Source organism: Kryptolebias marmoratus, linkage group LG1 (genome assembly GCF_001649575.2).
Source record: "Kryptolebias marmoratus isolate JLee-2015 linkage group LG1, ASM164957v2, whole genome shotgun sequence".
Lineage (NCBI taxonomy): Eukaryota > Metazoa > Chordata > Actinopteri > Cyprinodontiformes > Rivulidae > Kryptolebias > Kryptolebias marmoratus.
In genome coordinates this window covers 19,292,598-19,315,525 of record NC_051430.1, presented here as the reverse complement: position 1 = coordinate 19,315,525, position 22,928 = coordinate 19,292,598, and the positions used below count along the sequence as shown (strand labels likewise).

Sequence of the window (22,928 nt, the reverse complement as noted above, 5' to 3'; positions counted from 1 at the left end):
ACTTTTTTACCCTACGTTTGTTTTGTCAGGCATGAGTAATTGTTGTAGTCTGTACATTCAAAGCAAGCTTCACAGATTATATAATCGGTCTTAGAGTAAAAGCATGTGATATTAAAATTTTTGCTGTTATATGAGCCATAGCTGTCCATTTTTACGAAGGACGCATAGCTTACGTGTAACTCGGGAAAGAAGCTGCTCCTGCAAGACAAAACGCAGGGCATCACTCCAAAAAGTGACTCGCCAGCAACCCGCCAAATTCTAAAGCTAATGTTGAGGAGTTACGTTGATGCTCAGTGTCGGCCTCCTTTTTTGTGTATTTTCCATAAAGTGGTGAGCCATTACCACCCGATGTGTACATATTTTATCCGACGGGAAACCATCGGATTTATATGAATAGGTGAACTCGTTCAGTCGTAGCTTAATCTATCTTTAGCGCCGGAGACACCGTCGGTTTTTAGCTAATGTCCAAACTTAGCAGCTCGAACAATCGCCGACAGACCGAGATTCGTCTTCACTCGTCCGACTTGGCTTCACCGTAATGGGGACGTGGAGCGACGTGGAGCTCCTGGCCAACGAGGACACAAACACTGTCCGCTTTGACAGCGTATCGAAGGGGGAAAATGGCAGCGGCTTGTACCAGCTGGACACGCTGGTCAAAATCTCCTCTGCCAGTCAGGTGATCAGCCACAGTGTTTACACAACGCTAGCCTGGACATGCTGTCTTGTTGCTAAGTTTATTGAGTTTACATTCATGCCCAGGGGTGTTGCTAATAAATCTGAACACCCTGATTTTTTTTGTTTTGTTGTTGTTTTGTGCAGGTGGAGGCAGATCCCCGGCTCTCCTCCTTTGGTGGATCAAACTGGAGGATTGTTGTTGTTGACAAGACAGTGATCCTGTTTGATCAGAGCTACCAGACCATCCTGCTGCTTCTCCACTTTGGTGAAACATCACATTTTCATTTTCAACACTGTTTACTGTTTGCCCTGTGCAGTGGGATGTCAAAACCTTCAGCAGCTGAAGTTATGAACAGGCGTGGTTGCTGGTTACATACAGTGGGTGGATGTGATGTAACTTTTGCAGATTTGTATATGCAGCTTTACAGGTGTAGCTACTGGTTATCCAGTGAGACAGATGGAGTAAATAGGACAGTTTTACAAGTTATAGGTAGATGTGTCATTGTGCTGTGTCCGTATTCACAGTTGATGGTCATGTTGTGGGAGTGGGGTGATCTTATTGTCCTGAACTGTTTGTCAGATGGTAACGGTTTGAAAACATGGATGGCCGGGATGTGTGCGGTCAGTGTAAGCGGTAGTGGCTTTTTTCCGGGATGGGATGGCGATGGGAGCTCCAGATTGATGATACCTGTGCTACACATGTGCTGTTTAAACAAAAGGTTTTGATCTGCAGATCCGTGGCCTGCAAGCCGGGGTTGGATTGTCCAAGGTGTGCTGCTTTTAAAGCTCCCCGCATGTCGTTTGTGGACTTGATCCAACGATTTGTTTTCTTTTGTTGGAACGTTCACACTTTTATGAAATTTGGGCAGGACCAGTTTCAGGTCCGTGTGGTTGAAGTCCATCGCTGCAGTGACCACGCTGTCTTGTTCATGCGGCTTCTCTAATGCATTTAATTGTTTGTTGTTGTGTTTTTAAACAAATCAATTTGACTTTATTTACCAAAATCAACTTTTCTTTATTCTAATCTTTGCAGAAACTGACGTGGATGCCATTGATGTTTGCCTCAATGGGCAGTTTTTGGTGGTTTGTGAAAGAAATGGAAACCTTCATTTGATTTATGTTCCACACAAGAGTATCCTCCTCACTAGGGTATGGCTTTTTATTATTATTATTATTATTATCATTAAGGAGATTTTTATTAGCATTTCATTCAATACCATTATTCTTACCTCCAGTTTCTACAACATACTTGACAGAAACAGCTATAATCTTTTTTAATTTTATGTTTTCTGTGTTTACTTTGTGCTGCAGTTTATGTTTAACCTGTGTATATAATTACCACGCTGTGTTGTTTTTTGAAATTACAGGCTTTGGTCGATAAACCACCCAGTGAAAACAAGAAAACCTACCGCTATCTCATCATAGACGAGGACAAGTCATCCCCTGGTGAAATATTTATACTTATAGGAGAAGAATGTGAAATGCCTAAAGGATATATTTTGTTAAATCACACGTGAGATTTCTTTATTCCTGTAAAGCTGTAATGTTTTTGTTTTTAATCTAAAATTTGTGTGATTTGTTGCGTCACAACAGGGATGTATCACATGTTCCTTCTCATAAAGGATGGTTTTTTCCACATTTCAAACCTGATTTTGGCAAAGATTGAGACAGGTATCCACGTCTTTTGTGTCAAAATCTACTTTTTCAATTAGGAGGAGAATTATTTAATCTGAATGAAATGTTGCCCCCTTTTTTGCCACCGCAGCTATTGAAAAAATAGATGTGGGCGCATTGAAAGAAGTGAGTTATTCAAATTTCTTTCTGTTTATTCATGAATACTCTGTTTTGTTTTGTTTTTTAAACAAAACAATAATCTTACATTCTCTTCATTTAGCTTCAGAGTCTCATCAAAATAGACTTTTGCTCCACTAAGAATTACCATGGCGAGGGTTGCAGCACAGCAGTCATGTTCAATGTTGGCCTTGAATCCCACCTAATGATTGGGGTTAGTTTCTGTAATTTATAACTGATTCACAAATTGTAACACGTTTGCATGCAAATAAAAGCAGTCAAAATCGGATTAAGGTCTTAATGCATTGTATTTAGAAAAATTCTTTGCAACTTTTATTTTGTTAGGGAGACAAAGAAAACGTTGTGACCCACTGGAAGATGAATCGTCTTCAGGCAAAGATGTGCTTCGCTCAGTCCATTGACAGCAGCTTAATCCCTGGTAAGCTTTCTGTTTCTAAGAACGATGACGGTAGAAGGGAAGCAGTTTGTAGACAAGCAATGGAGTGTTTCATTTTAACGCGCAGACACCTAGGCATACAAAAAACGTGACACAAAAGCGTAAATCAAATGTTCATGAGGCTTATCGTGCTTCTTTCTCTGCAGGTGTAAAGAAAATGGCTGTGGTGGAAAATCAGTTGTATATTTTGGACTCTGAAGTGAGTTTGGCGGTGTCCCTGTGAGCTCTTTAATATCTGGCACGCATACAAGGCTTTTTAAATGTTAACTTTGTGGTGCAAATTGTTTCCTCCATGTCAGGACATTCTGAGTCTTTGGGACCTGCATTTCCTTGTCATGATTCGCTGCTGGCCAGACCTCGCCATTCATGACTTTGAGCTCACCACCGAGTGCGGCTCTGCCTCAGTGGTGGCGTAAGTGTCAGCGTGTCGTGAGCAAAGCGCGCCCTTTATCAAGAAGCTGAAAATATTGAATTTATTTATTTTTATTACAGCCAAGACAAGGGCAGCATGAGAATGATCACGCTGACAAAGCAAGAAAACAGTCAAGTAACGGCCCAGTCTGTTTAAAACATAAACTCATGCAGATGAAGAATCCAAGGTTCTGTTCTGAAGTCGATCCACTTCTTTTTATATTTCAGATCAGCTCCCTTCAGATCAGATTTTTGCCCTCCATGAGTGTTTGCTACTCTCTGGATATCTCCTCAGTCTCCTGTCTTGTTCAGATGAAAACAAATATGGTAAACAAACAAAACATACAAAAAATAAAAAACATTACACAGATTTTTGCATGTGCTATTTCTAGATGTCAGTATTTTTTTCTTACCTAAGACAGTTGTGTCCTGTGCTTATTTCAGGATACAATTTATTTGGTTGAAGGGATGTGTGAGAACCCAGAAAGGTGAGATCATTTAGATCATTTTCTGACGCTGCTTGTGCGTTCGAATATTCAGCGCTGCTTATTTTTTTACCCTCTTTTCGAGCAGTCGAGGGGAGCCTGTAGCTTCTGTCGTTGTCAGATGTTTCACAGAGGCTTTACCTGAGAACAGGTACCTAATTTTCATTTGATACATCTTTACATGATCTATATTTTGTTCCTTGTCGTCACCGTGTTTGTTTTCTTTTTACATTTCTCTGTTCATAGACTTAGCAGACTTCTTTACAAACACATGTTCGAAGAAGCTGAGAAGTTTGCCATCGCTTTTGACCTTGACTTGGAGGTAAATGTGACTGTTTTGAAATAAAATTAATACAGTATGTGTTAAATGGAGATCTTTTAGTTGATTTCACGTAAGTGCTTTGTTCTGTGCAGAAGGCTGAGGTCAACTCCAGCTGGCTCAGGGCACAGTGGAGTTTAAATCCAAAGAGAGTATAAAACTGTTTTTATTCTACCACTCTTATTGAGGTGATTGTGGTTTTCTGTTGCAGCTCGTCTACAAAGTGAAGCTTGGCTTCGTGCTGGAGCAGCTGGCCTCTGCTTCGGTGGGCGGATATGGACAGGATGTGTGGTCTGAACTTGTCGATGAGGCCAAAACCAACCTGACAAAAATCATAGTGAGTCTAACAAATGCTGCTTTTATCTAACCTCATTTTAGAGCAAACAGAAGTTACGACTGTAAGTCCGAAGCATCACGCTAACGGTTGTGTTTTTGATTGCTTGTTTGCTCTGTAGGATGAGCAGTATGTGGTGGAGTATTGCCTCAAGGCTCCCTGGCCGACTTTTGAGACCGCAGAGAAGATGCTGAATCACGTCGCCTCTCGATACTCCTCCCTTCAGATCCAGGAGGCCTTGGCCAGGCTGGCAACATTCTGCAACCTCCACGGCTTAGAGAATTTCAAGTAACGTCAATGTCTTACTGTCCAGTGCTGTATTCTTTGGCTTGTTTGTTTCAGCAGGACATCCTACATATTGTGGTTGTTTTTCTTTTGTTTATCTTGACCCCATAGCGGAATTGCCTGGATTGAGTTTCTGAACAGCACTGACAATCTGGGAGATGTTTTGACTCATCTAAGAGAGGGAGACGTGAAGGGCGCCCAGCTTCTTTGGCTCAGATATGAGGTAACGAATAATAAATCAGATAAATATTTCTGTTTTTATTCAAATAAGTAAACGGAAACTTTTCATTTATCCATAATTTAAGGATTAAAGTCAATAAAAGTGACTAAACCAGACATTTTTATGAAAATTAAGTTAAGTTCAGATTTGTTGGGCTTTGTTGGCAGGGGCAGATTTCTGAAGAGTTTAATGAAAGCAGTCTGGAAGCAATCCTCAGCGCCATTCCTGAGGACCTGCCCTCCCAAGACCTCTGTCCATGGTTCAGGACAGTGTTTGTCCCTTTTGTGAGGAGAGTCCTCCCAAAGGGACAGGTATGATGTATTCATTTTTACATTTTAGCCACAGTTTAGTACTATATTTGGTTAAAGAAAAAATTTTGTGTCCACAGAGAATTCTGGCGAAGTGGATTGAGCAGAAAGCAAGAAACTTGGAGCTGACTGAAAAGGTAAAGAGGAGAACAAATATTAACTGTACTCCAGTGTGTTGTCAGAGCGTGAACCGATTTGTAGTCGCAGTTGCTAAAATCCCAAAATAACAGATAAACTTATAGTTGTAGGAAGGATTATTTTTGAGCTTTGAATAGTAGTTATACATTGATTATATAGAAAAAAAGCTCCTTAATTAAATATTTTCTGCAGGCTTCTTGGCCTCAGAACGGACTGGACTTGGCGATGCTTGGACTTCCCTCTTTGTGGACCTGGATGACATCTGTAGTAAGATCGACTGCCGTTTTGGCCTCCTTCACAATAATGGCCTATCTGAGAAAATATGGAGTATTTCTATTTAACTGTTAATATTGTATTTTTGAAGGATGATAATGATGGTGCAAAGGAGTTGGAGACCCTGAAGTCCCTCGTGTCCAACCTCCGTCTGCTGCTCGACCTCCACCAGAAATACAACTGCAAGCTTTCACTTTCAGTATTTGAGAAGGTTTGTTTATTATTGGCGACTGTACTCCAGCTCCCCCTCGTCAGTCACAAGTGTGATGTAATTTATTTAGTCTTATATTTAGTTTTGGTGTTCAGACTGGCTCTACCTTTAAGTGCTGCATAAATCGTGATGTGATATTTCCTTTTCTCCACACACAGAGTTGTCCGTAACGCTTGTGAACAAAGCTTTTCCTGGCTCTGCTGTGACTTGTGTTGGTTGTTGTTGTCTGTTTTGTTTGTTTAAAAGAGAAGTGAGTGGAGTGTGGCGTTCTTCATGCTGGACAAAGTTCCTGCTCCAGAGCTGATTGCTGCTACAGTGGAAAACAGCATTAAGCCGTATGCCAAAGAGCACAAGATGCCTTTTGATGAACTGCTGCTACAGTACATCAAGGTACAACTGTGCTGCTGCCACTGAATGTGGTTTGGTTTGGTAATGTTTATAAATATGACAATGAAATACTGATAGGACATAATTCTTGAAACAAACAAGTACAGGAAAACAAATCTGAACGAGGCTCGCCTCTTTTCGGAAAAAGCTGGCGATGTCGGCGTTTAATTTGTAAATCTGTTGTCGACCAGGATCTGCTGGAGCGCTGCAGTTCTCGGATCACAACGCTTTTCACAGAATGGGAAGCCAAAGCGGTGGCTGTGCTCGGCTGCATGACTGACACGGATGTAAGTTTGTCCACAAGGTTTTAAAAAAAAATGTTAGACGAGTTCAAATATCTGGGTGAAAAGTCCGCCTTGTTTGCAGCAATGAGGTCAGACAAAGCGAAAAATAAAGTAACGTTTGTGCTGGGAAATCTTCCGATTGTGTTTCCTGCCAGCTGAAGGTGGACGCCGTGCTGGAGATCATGCAGAAAGCCGTGGTACCCTGGAGTAACGTGGTGGAGACGCTTGTGCAGCAGTACCTAGAGATGGATGGACCAAAGTATGACTGCACTCATCTCCTCCACAAACAGTCGTCTGCTCAGAACAGAATCCTGATTTAGTTTTTTTTTTTTTTTGTCTTCTAGACAAGAGCTTTTGAAGGAGAGTTATCACCTGATGGAGATTAGGAAACTTCTTCGGGGATACGGCATCCGCAACTTCACTCTCTCTAACAGCACTGAAGTCATGGTAAGCTTGACTTCATTTGTCATGAGATGACCAATATTGTGTCTGCCCACAAAGTAACATCCATTTACCTTTACTTTAAACAGATACTGATTCGATACATCCTGAAACAAGACCTGCCGATGTCTTTAGAGGACGCCCTGACGTTAGCGGAGGCGTACAAGCTGCCAACATCTCAGATATATTATTTATATCTCATCCAGCTGACGAGCCAAAGCAAGGTAAGTTAAATGACTCAGGTTGGTTCGGTCAAAAAATGTTTTTTTGTGTGCGTGTCTTTTTCTGGGATGACGCCAGGAAGTGTCCTGTGCTGCTTTCAGACGGAGGAGGTCTTGACTGTCCTGAAGAGGCTGACATCTGCAGAGGCCGAGTGCGTGATCGAGCGTCTCACTTGTTGGGCGTGGCTGCAGCTGGAGGACAAGCACCACATATCTGAGGAGGTCAGAGGACGGAGGAGCAAAAACAAGCATCAATTTTATATCATGTATAAAACTGATTACCCTGATTACCTACATAGCTCATCGAAAGACCTCAGTACACTTTTTAATATGCTTATCTCAACTTTTTTTCTTTGTCCTTTATCAGCACAAGAAGCACAAGATGGTTGTGGCTCAGGTGATGGTGGAGGCTCTAAAATACCTGCATATAATCCAAAAAAGTAAGTGTTAATGGGAAGTCGTCACTCACACAAACACTCACACAGCTCTTCTTTCTATAAATACTTGACTGATACTGTTATTAACATCTGGGGTAGTTTGCTGTCCCAACTGACCCCTGACATTTTGGGCTGGGGATGCCTACATTGTACGCTAAACCGCAGTTACCTGAACTATACTTGGTTCACTCTTTGTTGTGTTGTGCTTTTTATCATTAAAGAATCATGCTGAATTTCCTTTGCTTTGACTTGTTCCCAGCTGCTGATCTTTAAGACAGAGATTTCAGTGATTATTTAAGATTGTTAAAATCCACGTGCTGCATGGATTTAATAAATGTGTTGGATTGTTTGAAATATTTTCATGATAATAAAACACTAACACTGCATTTTCTTCTCTGCTGCTGTTTAGAGTCACAATAACAACAAAAAGTCACTTTTAAAAGGGCTTTTGTTGACCCTACTGAACCAGATTTTCTGTTTTGTTCCAATCTGAAACAATTCATTTTATTTATTTACTTTTTTCTCCCTCAGCCTGTACCATCCTGTAGGTCACAGTCATGGTCAAGCTTCCTGATTTTCAAGCTTTTGTCTGAATTTTGTCCCAGGATGTGGTTAATATCTGTAGGATTACAACTCTGACACTGATTGTCTGAATTAGAGGTGGACAACAGGAATGTGCTCCTGATTTCCCAAGAGTGATTCTAGGTGTTGTCTGGGTTTTTATTTGCAGATGATGCTCTGAAAAGCATGGAGTGCGAGAACAACCTCATCATGTTCCAGGCAATCGCCCACCTACAGGTAAGACTCAACTAAACAAAGTGTTCAAATATTTATCAATTACTTTTTCAACCCGCCGCCTCTCTAACTTTGCTCCCTCAGGAGGATTTTGATGTTTTCTTCACCCCCTCCAACTACGAGGATCCAAACATCCGAAAACAAATCCAGGAGCATCACATCACCGCTTATGAAAACACCCGAGCCGGCCGTTCGTCTAAGGGGAAGGCTTCGTCGACTCCGGTTGTGTCTAATGACCCAGATGGCAAGACCAAGACGATCTCGACAGAAGCTGGATTGCGGCGGCTCGGACGGCAGCTGCAGCGCACCGAGCAGGAACTCTGGTCGGATTTAGGCCTGCGAGCTCTGAGCGTGGGGAAGGTGGACAAGGCTCTGAAGATACTCAGGTTTGGATGTGTGGATGCTGTTCTGTAAAGCTAACAGTGAGTTGTTTACAAAATTCAGCAATGTTTTTTTTATTTTTTTCTCTTCTTCCTTCTTATCTTCAGTGAGCTTTATGAGCACCACGATAACAGCAGCACAGGGAAGGTTTTGTTCACAGCTGCCAAGACTTTATGCCAGATGTTGGAGGCAGATGATCCGATGGTGCTTCCTGATGACGTGGATTTACCAGCAGTCATCCATAGTTTGGCCTGTCAGGCCATTACTTTGTGTGACTCAGGTACAAAAAACCCCTCACACCTAACACACTCTTGATATTCTACAGATATTTATGTTGGTGATTAAAGTTATCGTGCTAATAAGCTCTCAGTTTATAGGTCAGCTACTGAAAAAACTATCTAAATCTTTTATTTTTCTAAATCTGTGCTGTGGAGTTGTAATTTTTAATATATACTATACTTGATTTTATTTATTTTTTGCTTGATATACACACAGTATTTAAACAGAGCAGGTAATAAATGATGATATACTTTTAAATTGATCTGGTAAAGATGTTTGTTTTCCTAAACGGTTCCCATTAATACCTCAGTCTTGGTGCTTTTTCTTACTTTCTAAACATCTGTCAGTCGCACCGTCTCTGAAGATTAATGTAAATTTCACAGATTTGCTGCTGGACTGCCTGGAGCTTTGCAAGTGCACACGGATAGCAATGGATGTGTATCATCAGTGCCAGTTATCAGACAGCTATGGCTTCGTGTCCAAAGTCAGTATCTCGTCTTTTTTTTTTTTTTTTTCCAACGAGTCACGCTCCGTTTAGTTTATTTGACCAAATTCATGCTTACTTTTAGGGCTGCACAATGTTAGAAAATCTTTGCTTTCAAAGACGATCCAAGTAAAAGCCCTTGCAGTCGTTCACGTTTTAACTGTAATGTTACAGGATCCGAGTTTGGAGGCAGACAAAGATCCTTGTTCACAGTGGAGTTTCCAGGATGTTTTTAATGAAGACTGCATCGTGCTGGATTCAGGCTCTGTGCTCCCTGTGCAGTACGAAATAACCAACTGCCTGCTGCCTATCTCTCAGGGTAAGAAAACCCTCCTACTCCTCACCTAATCCAGTTCATTTGTTCCGGGAGACACCGCTAACGTTTGTCATGTGTTACCTTTTCTTGCAGACACTAAACTGTTTCCGCTGGACTGCTCCTGTCTGCCACACTGCTCATGTGAAGATGGTAGGCACTTTAAGCCCTTTTTCCTCCCCTTCTTAAAACACTGAAGTTATTGTTGTGTCTCATTTGGCCTACTTGCAGGCGCAAACTACCTGCGGCCCCTCCTCGATCCGCTGACCAACATGTTGCAGATTCTGCAGGAGTGCAGTCAGCTGGAGTTGGCTCTCAGAGTCCTGGTCAACTCTTACAGCAGCAGCCTGCAGCATGTCACCTCTAATATTATGGACCTGAAACTAAGCATGCAGGTATGACTGACCTCCACAGGGGAGTTTCTTGACCTGTTGTCCTTTTTATTAGTGTAGGTTTTCAGCTAAAGAAAAAAAAAGATCTAAACTGTATTTCTTCTCAGCTTTATGACCAACAAAATCTGAAGAACTACAACAAGTGCCTGAATGATATTCGAAAAATGACAACGTTGTCCTTAAATTCTGTGGCTGTCGGCCTTTTGAACAAGGTGAGTTGGCTGAGTTCACTTTTATGACGTGAGAAGATGTCCAACATTTCCGTGTCTTAAATCCCTCCTCTGGGCTTCAGGTGTTCAACTGGAGGGTGGTCGATTGTGATTTGGCTATTGGTCTTTGTACACTCCTCTCTAAAGCAGAAGTCTTCAAATTACTTTGGAAAGTTATCGACAACACTTGGCAAAACTACGACAAAATATTGGTAGGTATAATATGTTATTAGCTTTATTGCCTTTGATTTGAAAGAAAATAAAGCCTAAGAGCTGCCCAAAAGAGCAACTAGTCAACGTAAAAATGGTTGGAAGATTTTGTGGGATGTAAAGCTTAACAAATTGATTTACAGCCAAGGCCGGTGTGATGCCGATCAGTCCGCAGGAAACCAGACTTTGGTGATCAGACAGTTAATTAAACTTAGTTTACAGTCACATTTACATCATACGTCTTCGGATTTGTCACATTCACATCTCTGATGATTGTTTCTGTAAGAAACCAGTCAGTCTGTGTTGGTTTTTGTTTGAGGCGGTGGCGAGGATTGGAGCCAATCTCTGCTGCCTGTACAATGAACCGAAGGAACAAATGAAGTTTCTCTCTGTCATCACTGACGCAGAGTGGGGAGTCAAGCTCGGCAAGTTAGAGGTAATGCAGTTTTTAAACTCAAGGGAGCAATAAAGCGCTGGTCTGAGGTAGCGTGTTCTTAGGGAGCTCCTCTGTTATGATTTTTATGTCCTTTCCTTGGTTTTTTGTGTTGTTTTATTTTGGATGTGTGTCATCAATTGTCCTACATGTACCCCCGTCTCAGATATCCATCCAGCCTGTGTTTCGTCAACATCCTGAGATGAAGAGCAGTCTGATCCCCGAAATGGTGAAGAACAGGAAGATCACTCCAGATATTATCCTTCAGTATTGCAGGTTAGACGCTTACTCCCTGCTGAAATATGTTTTGTACAACTGGAAATAAATGCTGCTAAAAGCTGCTGCTGTTGTCCCTTCTGCAGCACCTTTGGTTTAAACCGTGACCGTGTCATCAACCAGTACATAACCACCTTACTGCTGCTCCAAGAGGACGAAGACAGCGAAGGTGTCCTGAGCTCAGCCCAGGAAGAGGCGCAGCCTCTGTGTAACGCCGATACGCTGGAACGAGTCCTGCAGATCATCCCGATGCTACACAGCACCAGCGAGCTCACCAGCAGTCTCTGTACAGCCATATTCAAGGTACGAGAGGCACATGGCTGTGACGCTGAGAGACCTTTGATCGCTCACTTAAGATCTTATTTGTCTGAGGGTGGAAAACCAAAAACCTATATCCAGATCCTTTCTTAAAAGAGATCCTCTGAGTATATTTTTATGAACATCTGGAGACGTGCATTTGGTTCCATTCCAAGTCGTTCTGCCTCTTCTGCTGAGTCTCCTGTTTTTTGTTTCCTGACGTGTTGTTCTTGAATGGGAGCTTTATTCTGAGGCATAAGTCATCTTAGCTATGATTACAAATTTTGGAGCTAGAGGCCAAAAGCCCAACAGAGCCGCTTTTAACTCTGAAAGGACAATAAATCAAACCACAAGCGGCTGAATGAAGTTGGAACCTAATGATGCAAAGATTTGTCTTTTTTTTTTGTAAGAAAAGTCACTTTGGATTAAACTACCTGCTTAATGTAAATCTAACTTTATATGACACAGCCCAGAATTATATTACTAACTGCGGTGCTCCTGTTCCCATCAGGGAAAGAAAAGCTTGGTTCCTTGTCTAACATTAAGACTCCCCTCGCTTACAGCTCAGCCCGTACAACTACGAGAGGATCGAAGTGGTGCTGAAGATCGTACAGACTGCAGATGAAAATGTGACTGCCTTCTCTGTTAGTCAGGTAAAAAAAAAAAATAAAACAATTTGCACTTGTGCATTTTACATGAAACAAGTTCAAACTTTAAACACCCACTATTTGAAATTCTCAGGCAATGGGCCTTCTTCAGCACCTGAAGTCCTACAAGCGAGTGTCTCCTCCCTCTGACATGGAGAACACGTACCTGCTTGAAAATGGGCTGCTGCCGGACCCCCTGTCAACCAGCAGACTGCCCTTCCACCTCCTCATGCAGACCAAACACTACTGGAAGATTATCTGTGAGTTAACGCCTTTAATGATACTAAAAAGAAAGAGAATTGACAAAAATCTTTACTCTGGCTTCACCAGTTCAGCATACTGCCTTCACTTATCGTTTCAGAAGAAATCTTATTATGCATTTCTTTATTTTGTCAATTTAAAAATAAAATAAACCCTCCTGTTTCTAGCTCCTGAGCTGAGTGATGAGACGTTCCCCACGCTGCTGCTAATAAGCAAACTTATGAAGGTAATGCACCAAAATCCACAACCTAATCTTGCTCTGAATAATCAGATTTATTTTTATTTTTTAAGCCCTTCTGTCCTTTTCCAGGTGAGCCTTGACAAGCTGTACATGTCGGCAGCAAACCACGTGTTCGAAAAGAAAATGAAGCCTCATATTTTGGAGCAAAGAAAAAGGGGTCAGGATCATGGCGGCAGTGAGCTTCTTAAAGTGGCCAAGACCATGATGAAATACATTAAGTGCATCCAGAGTCCAGAGTGGGCCGCAGCCACAGCTCATAAGATAACCCAGGAGATTCCTCCAGGTTTGAGCCTCGCCGAAGAAACTACACTTCTCTGCTGGGTGGATGCTTGTTTTATCCACCTAATTGTTTTCTGTTCTCGAAAGGCTTTGAGAAGACGACTGCACTGGCGTTATGTTTGTCTCTTGGAGAGGCATGGCTGAAAGATTCAAACCAAGAGGTCTGTGTTTCTGTTTTTGTTTTTTACCAGCGGGTGCTTTTATTGCCACTTTTAAAATATAAAAAAAAAAAAGGTTTTTAACTCTTACGCCTTGTTGCCCCGGAGCAGGAGGCTGCCCGGGCCCGAGGGGAGACCTTCCTGTCCAAACTGAAGCTGCAGTTCCAGCGTTCGGCTACAGAGAATGCGCTAATCGTTGGTCAGCTGAACAGCCCCGAGCATCTGAAACTGACCGGGATGCCTGCCAGGCTCATCTTGGCCCTGTACGAGCACAGCAGTGTGGAGCGGCGTTACAGAGAGACAGGGGGTCAAACTTATCCTGGTGAGCTCATTTTAACACCGCGGTCCGGAGTAATAATCCACCATTAGAGCCTGTTTGTATTCAGGATTACTTTGATGTGGTTGTTAGATAATGTGGAGTTTCATGTAATCTTTTAAAAGGGTCTTGATCAGTAGATCTCCAGCCTTTCTGAAGGCCCTTGAAAGGGTTTTCTTCGGACTTTGACTGCTTTTTGACTGTTGCTGTCCAGTTCTCGGACCTGACTGGCAAAAGAAGAAAAGTCGGGTCTCAAAAAACAATCTACAGCAGATGAACCGTTTCTAAAAGTCGTGTCTTTAAGAAACAGGAAATAAACAACCAGAGGAGGACCTGAGAGACGCTTCATCGTTCAGTTGATCGTCTCCTTCATGTAAAGCTTTCAGCTCTTGGAGAATCCACATGTTGTTGCCAAAATACTGTTTTATATCTGTCAGACTGTGTGATCTTTGGTATTTTTAAAGATTAAACTAAAGTAATAGTAACACATTGTGTCTTAGTGATGGGCTGCTCTTAGCAAAAACAGCCTAATGATCCAGTTTAAAATTGGTTCATTAAGTTCTCTGTTACGTGTCGACAGCACTGGATTTTTTTTTCTATGGGTTTCGGAGCTTTTTTTTATGTCCCAATCATTCATAGGTCAGAGAGAAGTGACTTCTCAAAAACAAAAACTCATCCCTTTAGAAATGGTCATGAACTGGGTGGAAAAATTAATACAAATGCAACCAAATCTTCAAAAAGGCTGTAAAACTGTGGATCACTTTAAAAGATTACAAGAAAATCTGGATCCTTGGAAGCAAAATATAAAAAAATGAGACATAATTCAAGACTTCTGCACTTCTACTGTGTTTTCTAGATCATTAAGTTTTCATAATATTCAATAGTTTCACACCGAAGCAGAAACTTTTCTTCTTTCTACTACAGCAGTATTCAGTTTCATAATTTATGATGGCATTGTGCGATACACTGTGACCGTGTGCTTTCTCTCTGTTTAAACTACATTGTTGTTTCTTTTCTTTGTTTTTTTAATCGTGTCTCAGACATACATGCCGCAGTGAAGGAAATCGCCACTGTCAATAATGTGGATCTTGTGAAAATTCGTAACATGCTGTTAGAGAAGTGGATCTGCAAAACGGGTCCAGCTGCGGCCAAGGTTAGTTGGTCCATTTTTATCCGTTCAGTTAATATCAGCATGTTGCATGTTGGTCATTTGTTACTGAAAATATGTTTTGTTTTTTCTTTAAATAAGGAAATAGGAAATCAAGACGGTGTCACTGACATAGAAGAGGATCCAGACCTGATAAGGTAATCATCACTTTGCTTAGAAAAACCTTTTTCTTAACACAAACTGTATTAAAAAACAAAACTGTAGGACTTATATCAGATTCTTTTTCTGTTGCCTGTTGTGCACAAAACGTGCTCATGTTTGATTTTGTTTGGTTGCTAATCTTTAAGTTACTAAGAGCCTTAGCAGAACGTCCTGGCTCCGGTTACCGTGTGTCTCTGATGCCTGCAGGGTGGTCTACATGCTGCAGTCCAGCCCTAAGGAGGACGCAGTCCGTCTTCTGAAGCCTCTCCTGACTGCTGAAACCTGGGTGTGTTTCAGAAACTCTCCATACGCATCAGTACAGAGGAAACTCTCTCCACATACGGGCTGACGTTGTTGTTTTTTTGGATTCCCTTCTGCAGCCGCTGGCCACATCTGGACCTCGTCTGACTTTCTGCCATCGGACTCGAGCTCTGCTTTGCCTCGTCCGCCTCGCCGACGCAGCCACGCTGGAGGCCCAGTTGCAGATCCCGAGCACCAAACTTGGGTGAGAAGCCGTGAAACCTTTTAACCATCAAGTTGGGCTTGAAATGATGATGCGTGATCTGAAACGTTCTGCGTTCCGTTGACCCGCGCAGGTTCTATCTGAAGTGCTACATCTTTGTGTCTCATCTGGAGGCGCTGAACATCCCGTACACAGTTCAGTCCTTCCTCAGCAGTCCCAAGGAGGGTTTGATTAAAGGCTTGTGGAAGAACCACAGTCACGAGCCACAGGTACAGGCTGAACCAGCGCATTGCAACGATCCCACCGGCTGACTCCATTTTATCAAACGTACGCATGCAGCCAAAGTGAAAAGCTCTCCTTTGTCTCAGGCTGTGCGTCTGGTGGCCGACCTGTGCCTGGAGTACCAGGTCTACGATCCTCAGCTGTGGAACAGTTTGCTTCAGAAGCTGCTGGGCTTCAACTTGGTGAGGATTAATCCACCGAAGTTCCTTTCATCAGATACGTGCGAGGGGGCGGACTGTTAAACATCCGCAACTAAATTTAAAGAAAGTCTGCTTTTGTTCCAAAATAAAACTCACAGTTAGATGTGGTTTTTTTTTTTCCCCTCCTCCTCTGCAGATCAGCCACCTCCAGAAGGTGCTGGAAGCAATAGTGGCTGTGCCAGCTTTGTGGGAGGTAACGTTACAACTGATTCCTTTTGTTTGGTTTTACTTATTCACAACTTTTAAGATTCAAAAAAAAAAAATGTTTGCCTACAAATTGTGTTTCACTAAAACAAATAAATGCCAAAGAGACCGGTTACATGGCATGTTGTTCATCACTACCACCATATTCAACGGATATCCTGTTGGAGCTGGTGTTGAGACAAAAATAAGAAACGAAAAAAAACCCCATCTCTGAGCATCACCACAACAAGACATAGAAACAAACTAACGACAAATGATGGCGCACTTTTTTTTTTTTTTTCCTTTCAGATTTCGAGTTTCTCCAGGACCTGGAGGAGTCTGATACTGGCACCTTTTGTTTCAGGTGAAAGAGCAACGACGGTGAAATTCCATTAACACACAAAAAAATGTGACCAAACTGTTGCCTGATGTACATTACTGGTTTTGTTTATCCACCCAGGCTAAACTTCCTTTACTTACTGCTTCCTGTAAAGCCTCTTAGCTGGTTGACATTTTTATAAAATACTCCCAAATTTCTTGTCTTTTTTTTCCCCATAATGACAGCTTCAGTGCCCCTGAGCCCGGATCAACAAGTGACACTCTACAGGACCTTCGTTCTCCTACTCAAGTACGTTAAAGTCGACTCTGAAGAATTTCCACGGCGTGAGGAGTGTCTCAGCGTACACCGCATTTAGGCCCAGAAATACAAGCAGAAACTTTTTACTGAAACAGACTCAAGTTAAAGTTTAACGATCCTCACGAGGGTTCAGCAGGACAAAATAAAAACAGGACAATTCATGCAAGACATTTAAAAAATAGATCGTTTCACTTCCTTACACAGGTTCTGTATGATCTATAATCCAAAATAACAATTTTGATTTACTGAAAGGGATGAAAACTTCAGTCGCTTTTTTTGTCTTTATTGTAATTGTTTTGCCATTCTTCCCAAAGGTGCCCCTTCCTGTTAAATCTGGACCTGATAGGAATAGCAAACCGCTTTGCTCAGTTTAATCTTCCCGCTTTTGCCCTGGGAACGCTGCTTCTCATCCCCTCCGCCAGTAAAAAGGAGCGGCAGGTCCAGGTAGGCGCATCTGTGCCCGTCCGACGGCGCGAGGCGTTACTTTCCGTCTCCGTTGGTAACCACGCTCTGTGTTTTTGCTGTTCCCAGGGCTTCCTGTCCATCTGTAACCCAGTGGCCGTCCTCGAGCAGGTGGATGAGCTCATGAACACCGGTGAGCTGGCTGGAGTCCCCTCACAGGTCAGACATCGTTTCAGACTTGGTTTGAACTCGGACCGCTTTAGTGCAACAACATTGTCCTATGTTTGATGTTTGTCTTAAACAGCATTCTTGTTTTAACATCATTTTAATGTAGCTGGCATAACGATCAAACAGGATAATGATAATAACTTGTAGGAACATCCTTATGAAAGAAATAATTAAGGGTGTCGATAAAAAAAGCACATTTACTACTGTTCCTTCCACGCTCTGCAGCTGTAAAAAATGCAGCTTGATTGGTAATGTCACATGTCATTGACATGGTAGCGATACATGATAAAATGGAGATAAAATGAACAAAAAGTTAAGAGAAATTTCCCCATAGACAGCGATGGGACTTTGGCAAACTGGTGAGAAAACCCAGCTCAAGGTGCAGAGAGCACACAGCCGAGCATCCACAGACTCCAGTTTCATTTTAGCTCAAGATGTTCCTTTTAAAGCTGAAAGCGGAGGTCATATCTCCAACAAAAAACACTGTAGGAGCATAAAAATTCATACCTGACCCTCAGAGTTTTCTGCTGTTGAAGAAGCTTACAGTTTTTAGGCAGCAGCTGCTTGTTTGAGGCTTACTTTTTAGTCTGTTTCTGTCTGTTTAGTCTGTTTGTTACAGAAATTCTGTTTTTTCTGCCAAGCACACGCTGTGACCTTGTCTTTTCCCTTTCGCTTGTTTGCACACTGATGTTATCTTGTTTTCGCTCTCGTAACAACAGAATGTTTTAAAAAGGAAATTATGCTGGAAGCGCCTGATGGTGTGAAGTTAACACAGGTGTTGACTAGTTGTTTCTATGATAACTAGAAACAGGTACCTTTAAATTTAAAAGCTATGATGTGGACTGATTTGTTATTTTTCTTTATAAAACACTGACACAAGCAGATGTTCGCTGCATTTATATTTATCCGTTATGGCCCTATTTTTCACCTTTTATTACATTTTTTATTTTTTACGGCACATGATTGCCACCTCTGTGTCCCCTCAGGTCAGGGACACCGTGTTGACCTTCATGTGTGGAAAAGGACAGCTCCAAAAACTGATCAAAACGAAACACTTCAGCCGTCTGAAGCAGCTTGTTGTGTCGAGCGGTCAACCCAACCAGGTGAAGGACTTAGTGGACTACCTGATCAGCCACAACTGGTGAGTTTCAAATCTATTTACTGGAATATAACACGGGCCGTGCTATAAACGACTATTACGACTCTCTTCACACCAGAATTATAAAAAACCTGTACTCTCCTCCATTACACAACCTAACTTATCATATCACCTTCGTTGTCTGAATGAAACGCAGATGTTTTTGTTTTTACACATTCAGACATTCGTTTGCAAACCTCTGACCCTGATATAATAAAAGTAGAGATGGGAAACACAAGACTGAATTAATATTCAGTAAATAATGAGCAGACATTTGAAAGTGCAAAAGGAGCTGAACGCCGTTTATTTATTTTGTCATACATGGTTTTAAATTTGACCTGTTTTTCCTCTTTTAAGTCCCGGCTGCCCCTCACAAAGCTCAGAGTTTAAAAACTAAAACAAAGCTTCCAGATATGCACTTTCTCCTGGTGCGTTTTGGTTTCCCTACATCGGTTTCTTTTATTCTTCCTTGCAGCCGGGAGGACGCCGATTCTCTCACCCGCGAGTACCTGAAGCACAGAGAGCACCGAGGGAAAACGCTGCCCAATGGCTCGGCTTCACACGGCGCCCTGAAGGTAGAATCTGTGCATGAAGACGGGGATTATTCAGGGCTTATTTTTGGATTATGAAGGCTTACCGTACCGAACCCGTGAGTGGACCTTTTTTGTTTTTGTTTGTTTGTTTCAGGAGTCTCTTAACATGGAAAACGGAGAATCAGGACGGATCTGATTTAAACCCTCTGCCTGTAACATTTGCACTCAACATTTATCCTAACTTTTCTTGTAATATTTGATTTTTATTGTTATTATACATTGATAAACCTTTTGAGCAGGAATTAATATTAAAGAAAAAAAACTTGCTACATCTACTGATTTTTTTTTTTTTTTTTTTTTACTATTTTATGTTATATTTGTCTTATTACCCATCAAACCTGAAACTAAACTAAATGTTTAGGGTCCAAAACCAGAGAAGGGCGAATGTACAGTATCAGCCGAACTTTGACTAATTGGCTAATTAGAAGAGTTTTGATCGTCTAAATAATGCCTCTAAAAAAATCTCCTAGTTATTTAAAACACTGTCTTGTGCTGACGTGTGGGGCTCCATCAGCCTCTGAAAAACCTTTTTAATTTGTGGCTGAGAGAAAATACTGTCGTTTTGCATATAGAGGGAGCAAATACATCACAGAATCCAATATAGTGAAGGAAAAGACAACATTTAAGTGTTGTTTAAAATTGGTATCGGACAGTTTTCATCTTGTTTAATGTCAGAAATCAGTCGTATCAACAGTGTGGCATTTAATTTGTCCTGGTTGTGTCACACTGACAGATTTATTTACATTTAATTTATGAAAATATTCTGTTGGGGCAGAGAAACAGGCAAAACAATTTTAATCCCCCACCCTTAGACCACATCCATAAGGTTTTTAAATGCTTTTTTTATTATTATACAGTTGAATACTTATATTTCTATATGTCTCTTTTTTTTTTCTTGAAATTTACCGAGTTAAGCCACAGTTTCTAAAAGTAACCGTGCAAAGAAACCATCTGAAACCCAAAGGTGTGTTGTCTGTGGTCTTAGGTGTTACATTGACACAGCACAGTTCAAGAGTTAAAAATCAAGCAATAAAAAACAGCGTTAGTAATAATATAAGTTTTATTGACTTCATTGCCTGTAAATGAACTAATACCGAGTCGATAAAACCACTAGGGAACATTTTAATACTCTATTCTTATCTATCATTCTAATAGCAAAACAGAGCTTTAAGCAAGATTTAAATATTCAAAATATTCAACATTTAAAATCACAAGTCATTTTATCATCTCTGTATCATGTGGGAAATATTTATCAGATAGAGGTTTATTTGTGTGAAGTCACGAGAAGGGAGGAAGTGTCATTTAAACCTGTGGTTTCTAAAGTTGGCGTTGGAAAACACTTTAAAAATTATTCCAAAATGGCAAATTTAGCCTGAACTGCTACAAAGAGACAGAAATTGTGATCATAAGTTGATTTAAAGACATAATGGTTGATGAGGCTCTTGTTTTCTATGCTAGTGAAAGTAAATGATATTTTGTGGGTGAAAAGTTTAAAGAACCACTGATTTTCTAAAATAATAGAACAGAAAACGGCATTTAAATTAAATGAAATGAATAAAGCTGCTCAACTTAACATAAATTATAACATGTTTTGCGAAACAAACATTTTGAAAGTGCATTTAAATGAAATGTGGGATGTAAAAAACATGTTTAAGCATGCCTGTGCTGCTAGCACCTAAAGTGAGTTCAGAAGCAAGACTTCTAATGAAAAGTGCAGTTAAAAAACAGGATTGCTACACAGGAAGTAATAAAAAACCAACATGGCACCCAACTAAACTCCTTTTTTATAAGCAGATTTTCTTGGCAGTGGAACTTGTCTCCCTGGGATCACAGCTGGCTGATGGACTGGGAGGCCGTTTCTCGAGTTTTCTTCTCCGTGCTCTCGCCCGTCTCTGCTTGAGACAGATTCAGAGTTTTCCTGCAGATGTTCTTAAAGGTGGGGCTGGAGAAGTAGTAGACCAGAGGGTCCAGCACGCTGTTGAGGTACGTCAAACTGATGGTGATGTAGAACAGGACGGTGATGTGCTCCATGGAGGCGCAGTCCTTCATCCCCTGGAGCTTGATCCAGATGAGCAGCAGTGTGATGTTGCTCGGCAGGAAGCAGATCATGAACAGCACCACCACCACCACGATGAAGTACAGAGCCCTCTTGAACTTCGCCTGGTGGGCCAGCTGTCGCCTCCTCAGGTGGCCGATGATGTGGAACGTGCAGTAAAGAATCACGAGCAGCGGCATATAAAAGGAGAAGAGGAACGTGAACTTGTGCCAGGACAGGTTACTTTTGGACTCGGTGTCAACCATGAAGCTCTCGCAGTAGGTGGTGTTGATGTGTTGCAGAGTGAAGACGTGAACGGTCATGGTGATGGTGACCAGCCACAGCCCGAGTGCTCCCAGCATGGCCTTGCCCACGCTCAGCGAGTTGATGGGATGGTGGGGATGCACCACGCGCATGAACCTGTCCACGGCGATGGCCATCAGGAAGAAGGTGCTCCCGCTGCGATTCATGGCCAGCATGAAGAGGCAGACGTTGCATGGGCCGCCGCCAAACTTCCACGTGAGCTCGGACATGTAGTAGGTGGCCCGGAAGGGCAGAGCCAGGATGAGCATGAAGTCTGTCACCGCCAGGTTGAAGAGCAGCACCGTGCTGCTCTTCCACGGCCTCAGGTGGAAGCAGAAGACGAACAGAGCCAGGCCGTTCCCGATCAGGCCAAACACGAACTCCATCATCAGCAGAGGAGGGAGCGCCCTGGTCAGCAGAGAGCTGCTGAAGTTGCAAAACATGTTGAGTTTTTCAGCTCCCTCGCTGTCTGCAGATCAAATAACCCGAATGAAGGCTGCCTGCCTTTTTAAAAAGGAAACACCAACTCAGAAAGAAAAAAAAAAAAGTGTGAGGTGAGACTTTGGGGTTGTACAGGAAACCTGAGGCTTCTGCTTTTTAAACGCGAACGCATAAAGGGATTTTTATTATTATTATTATTCACGTTTATTAAAGATTCCAAATTTCTCTAGAAAGCATTTAAAACTGCTAAAATAAGTTTAAGACAAAATCATCTGTTTACATTTTTGAAGTGTAGCATCATGCACATTCAGGCTTGTGTGAATTCCTCTTTTTGAGATTCTGCAATCAAACAGATCAATTTATTTTAACGCATAGCCATTAAAAGTTGAACAAATAATGGTAATGACTGGAAAGACCCTTCAAATTCTTTTTTTAAGAACCATAAACGTACATCTTTTAGTGATTATATTTCCTGTTTCAGAAGTAACTATTAATTCCTCTTCTGAGACCCATTTCTAAGAACAGACATGACATATGAACCAACTCTGCGTTGGTGTTTGTGGTGAGTTCTCGTTTTGTTTTGTTTTTTTAATGTGTTTTTTTTTTCCGCCTCATTTGATGATCCAAAATTAAATCAAAATATGATGACGGCCTCATAAAAGCAAACGTGTTTAACCCCCTAAGACCCGAACTCTTGCATGGCGTGCATATTGGGCTGATTGGGGACCTGATGTGAATCAAGGGATGCTGAGAAAGAAGGGACGTCTACATGTGTAGAAGTCAGGAGGTTAAAATAAAATCTGAGCCCTTGTACTAAAAATACAGCAAATTCTATTTAGTAAGAGCTTCAAGTCAAGGTTATTTATAATGTATACATAAAAAAACACTAATACTGTACATAGAAATTGTAAAGAAGTAACCAAATTACAGTAAAAAAAAATTGAAGCATTCCTTCAAGAAATGCATATCACCCACCGCCTTTGGCTGTCATGAATCAATGTTAGAACCATTTTTGTGTTTTCTAAGCTCATTTAGCTGTTGCGGACATCTTTAATTGGGTTTGCTT

At 41.6% G+C, this 22,928-nt stretch overlaps 2 protein-coding genes across 2 annotated transcripts; one reads left to right on the top strand and one right to left on the bottom strand.

Annotated features, from left to right (window-relative positions):
• Positions 1 to 251: 251 nt before the first annotated feature.
• kntc1 (kinetochore associated 1) lies at positions 252 to 19,349 on the top strand. The gene is made up of 61 exons (XM_017413632.3): positions 252 to 676; positions 820 to 940; positions 1,709 to 1,824; positions 2,043 to 2,121; positions 2,269 to 2,346; positions 2,441 to 2,475; positions 2,570 to 2,680; positions 2,812 to 2,905; positions 3,070 to 3,122; positions 3,223 to 3,335; positions 3,416 to 3,470; positions 3,563 to 3,661; positions 3,779 to 3,822; positions 3,908 to 3,970; positions 4,066 to 4,141; positions 4,350 to 4,475; positions 4,594 to 4,760; positions 4,869 to 4,980; positions 5,145 to 5,288; positions 5,366 to 5,422; positions 5,616 to 5,690; positions 5,788 to 5,907; positions 6,154 to 6,297; positions 6,486 to 6,581; positions 6,734 to 6,837; positions 6,923 to 7,025; positions 7,109 to 7,243; positions 7,343 to 7,462; positions 7,608 to 7,680; positions 8,408 to 8,475; positions 8,557 to 8,858; positions 8,961 to 9,133; positions 9,516 to 9,616; positions 9,791 to 9,935; positions 10,026 to 10,082; positions 10,161 to 10,324; positions 10,429 to 10,533; positions 10,614 to 10,742; positions 11,060 to 11,176; positions 11,340 to 11,449; positions 11,536 to 11,752; positions 12,310 to 12,399; positions 12,488 to 12,653; positions 12,822 to 12,880; positions 12,965 to 13,178; positions 13,262 to 13,335; positions 13,444 to 13,654; positions 14,689 to 14,801; positions 14,898 to 14,953; positions 15,165 to 15,243; positions 15,338 to 15,462; positions 15,554 to 15,689; positions 15,789 to 15,884; positions 16,039 to 16,095; positions 16,395 to 16,449; positions 16,650 to 16,713; positions 17,037 to 17,166; positions 17,254 to 17,343; positions 18,339 to 18,493; positions 18,966 to 19,065; positions 19,178 to 19,349. Exons 1-61 carry the CDS (start codon positions 539 to 541, stop codon positions 19,217 to 19,219), a joined length of 6,651 nt encoding a protein of 2,216 aa, XP_017269121.1. The 5' UTR covers positions 252 to 538; the 3' UTR covers positions 19,220 to 19,349.
• An 813-nt stretch (positions 19,350 to 20,162) lies between these two features.
• LOC108234525 (hydroxycarboxylic acid receptor 2-like) lies at positions 20,163 to 21,934 on the bottom strand. The gene has a single exon (XM_017413744.2). The coding sequence runs from the start codon at positions 21,862 to 21,864 to the stop codon at positions 20,911 to 20,913; it is 954 nt and encodes a 317-aa protein (XP_017269233.1). The 5' UTR covers positions 21,865 to 21,934; the 3' UTR covers positions 20,163 to 20,910.
• Between the last annotated feature and the right edge of the window lie 994 nt (positions 21,935 to 22,928).

What these genes read in the sequence shown, in the direction of transcription:
- kntc1 (XM_017413632.3), top strand. Translation starts at nt 539, where the DNA reads ATGGGGACGTGGAGCGACGTGGAGCTCCTGGCCAACGAGGACACAAAC. An exon ending in ATGTGGGCGCATTGAAAGAA is followed by an intron (nt 2,476 to 2,569) that starts GTGAGTTATTCA and finishes CTCTTCATTTAG; the next exon opens with CTTCAGAGTCTCATCAAAAT. An exon ending in ATGTGTGAGAACCCAGAAAG is followed by an intron (nt 3,823 to 3,907) that starts GTGAGATCATTT and finishes CTTTTCGAGCAG; the next exon opens with TCGAGGGGAGCCTGTAGCTT.
- LOC108234525 (XM_017413744.2), bottom strand. Translation starts at nt 21,864, where the DNA reads ATGTTTTGCAACTTCAGCAGCTCTCTGCTGACCAGGGCGCTCCCTCCT.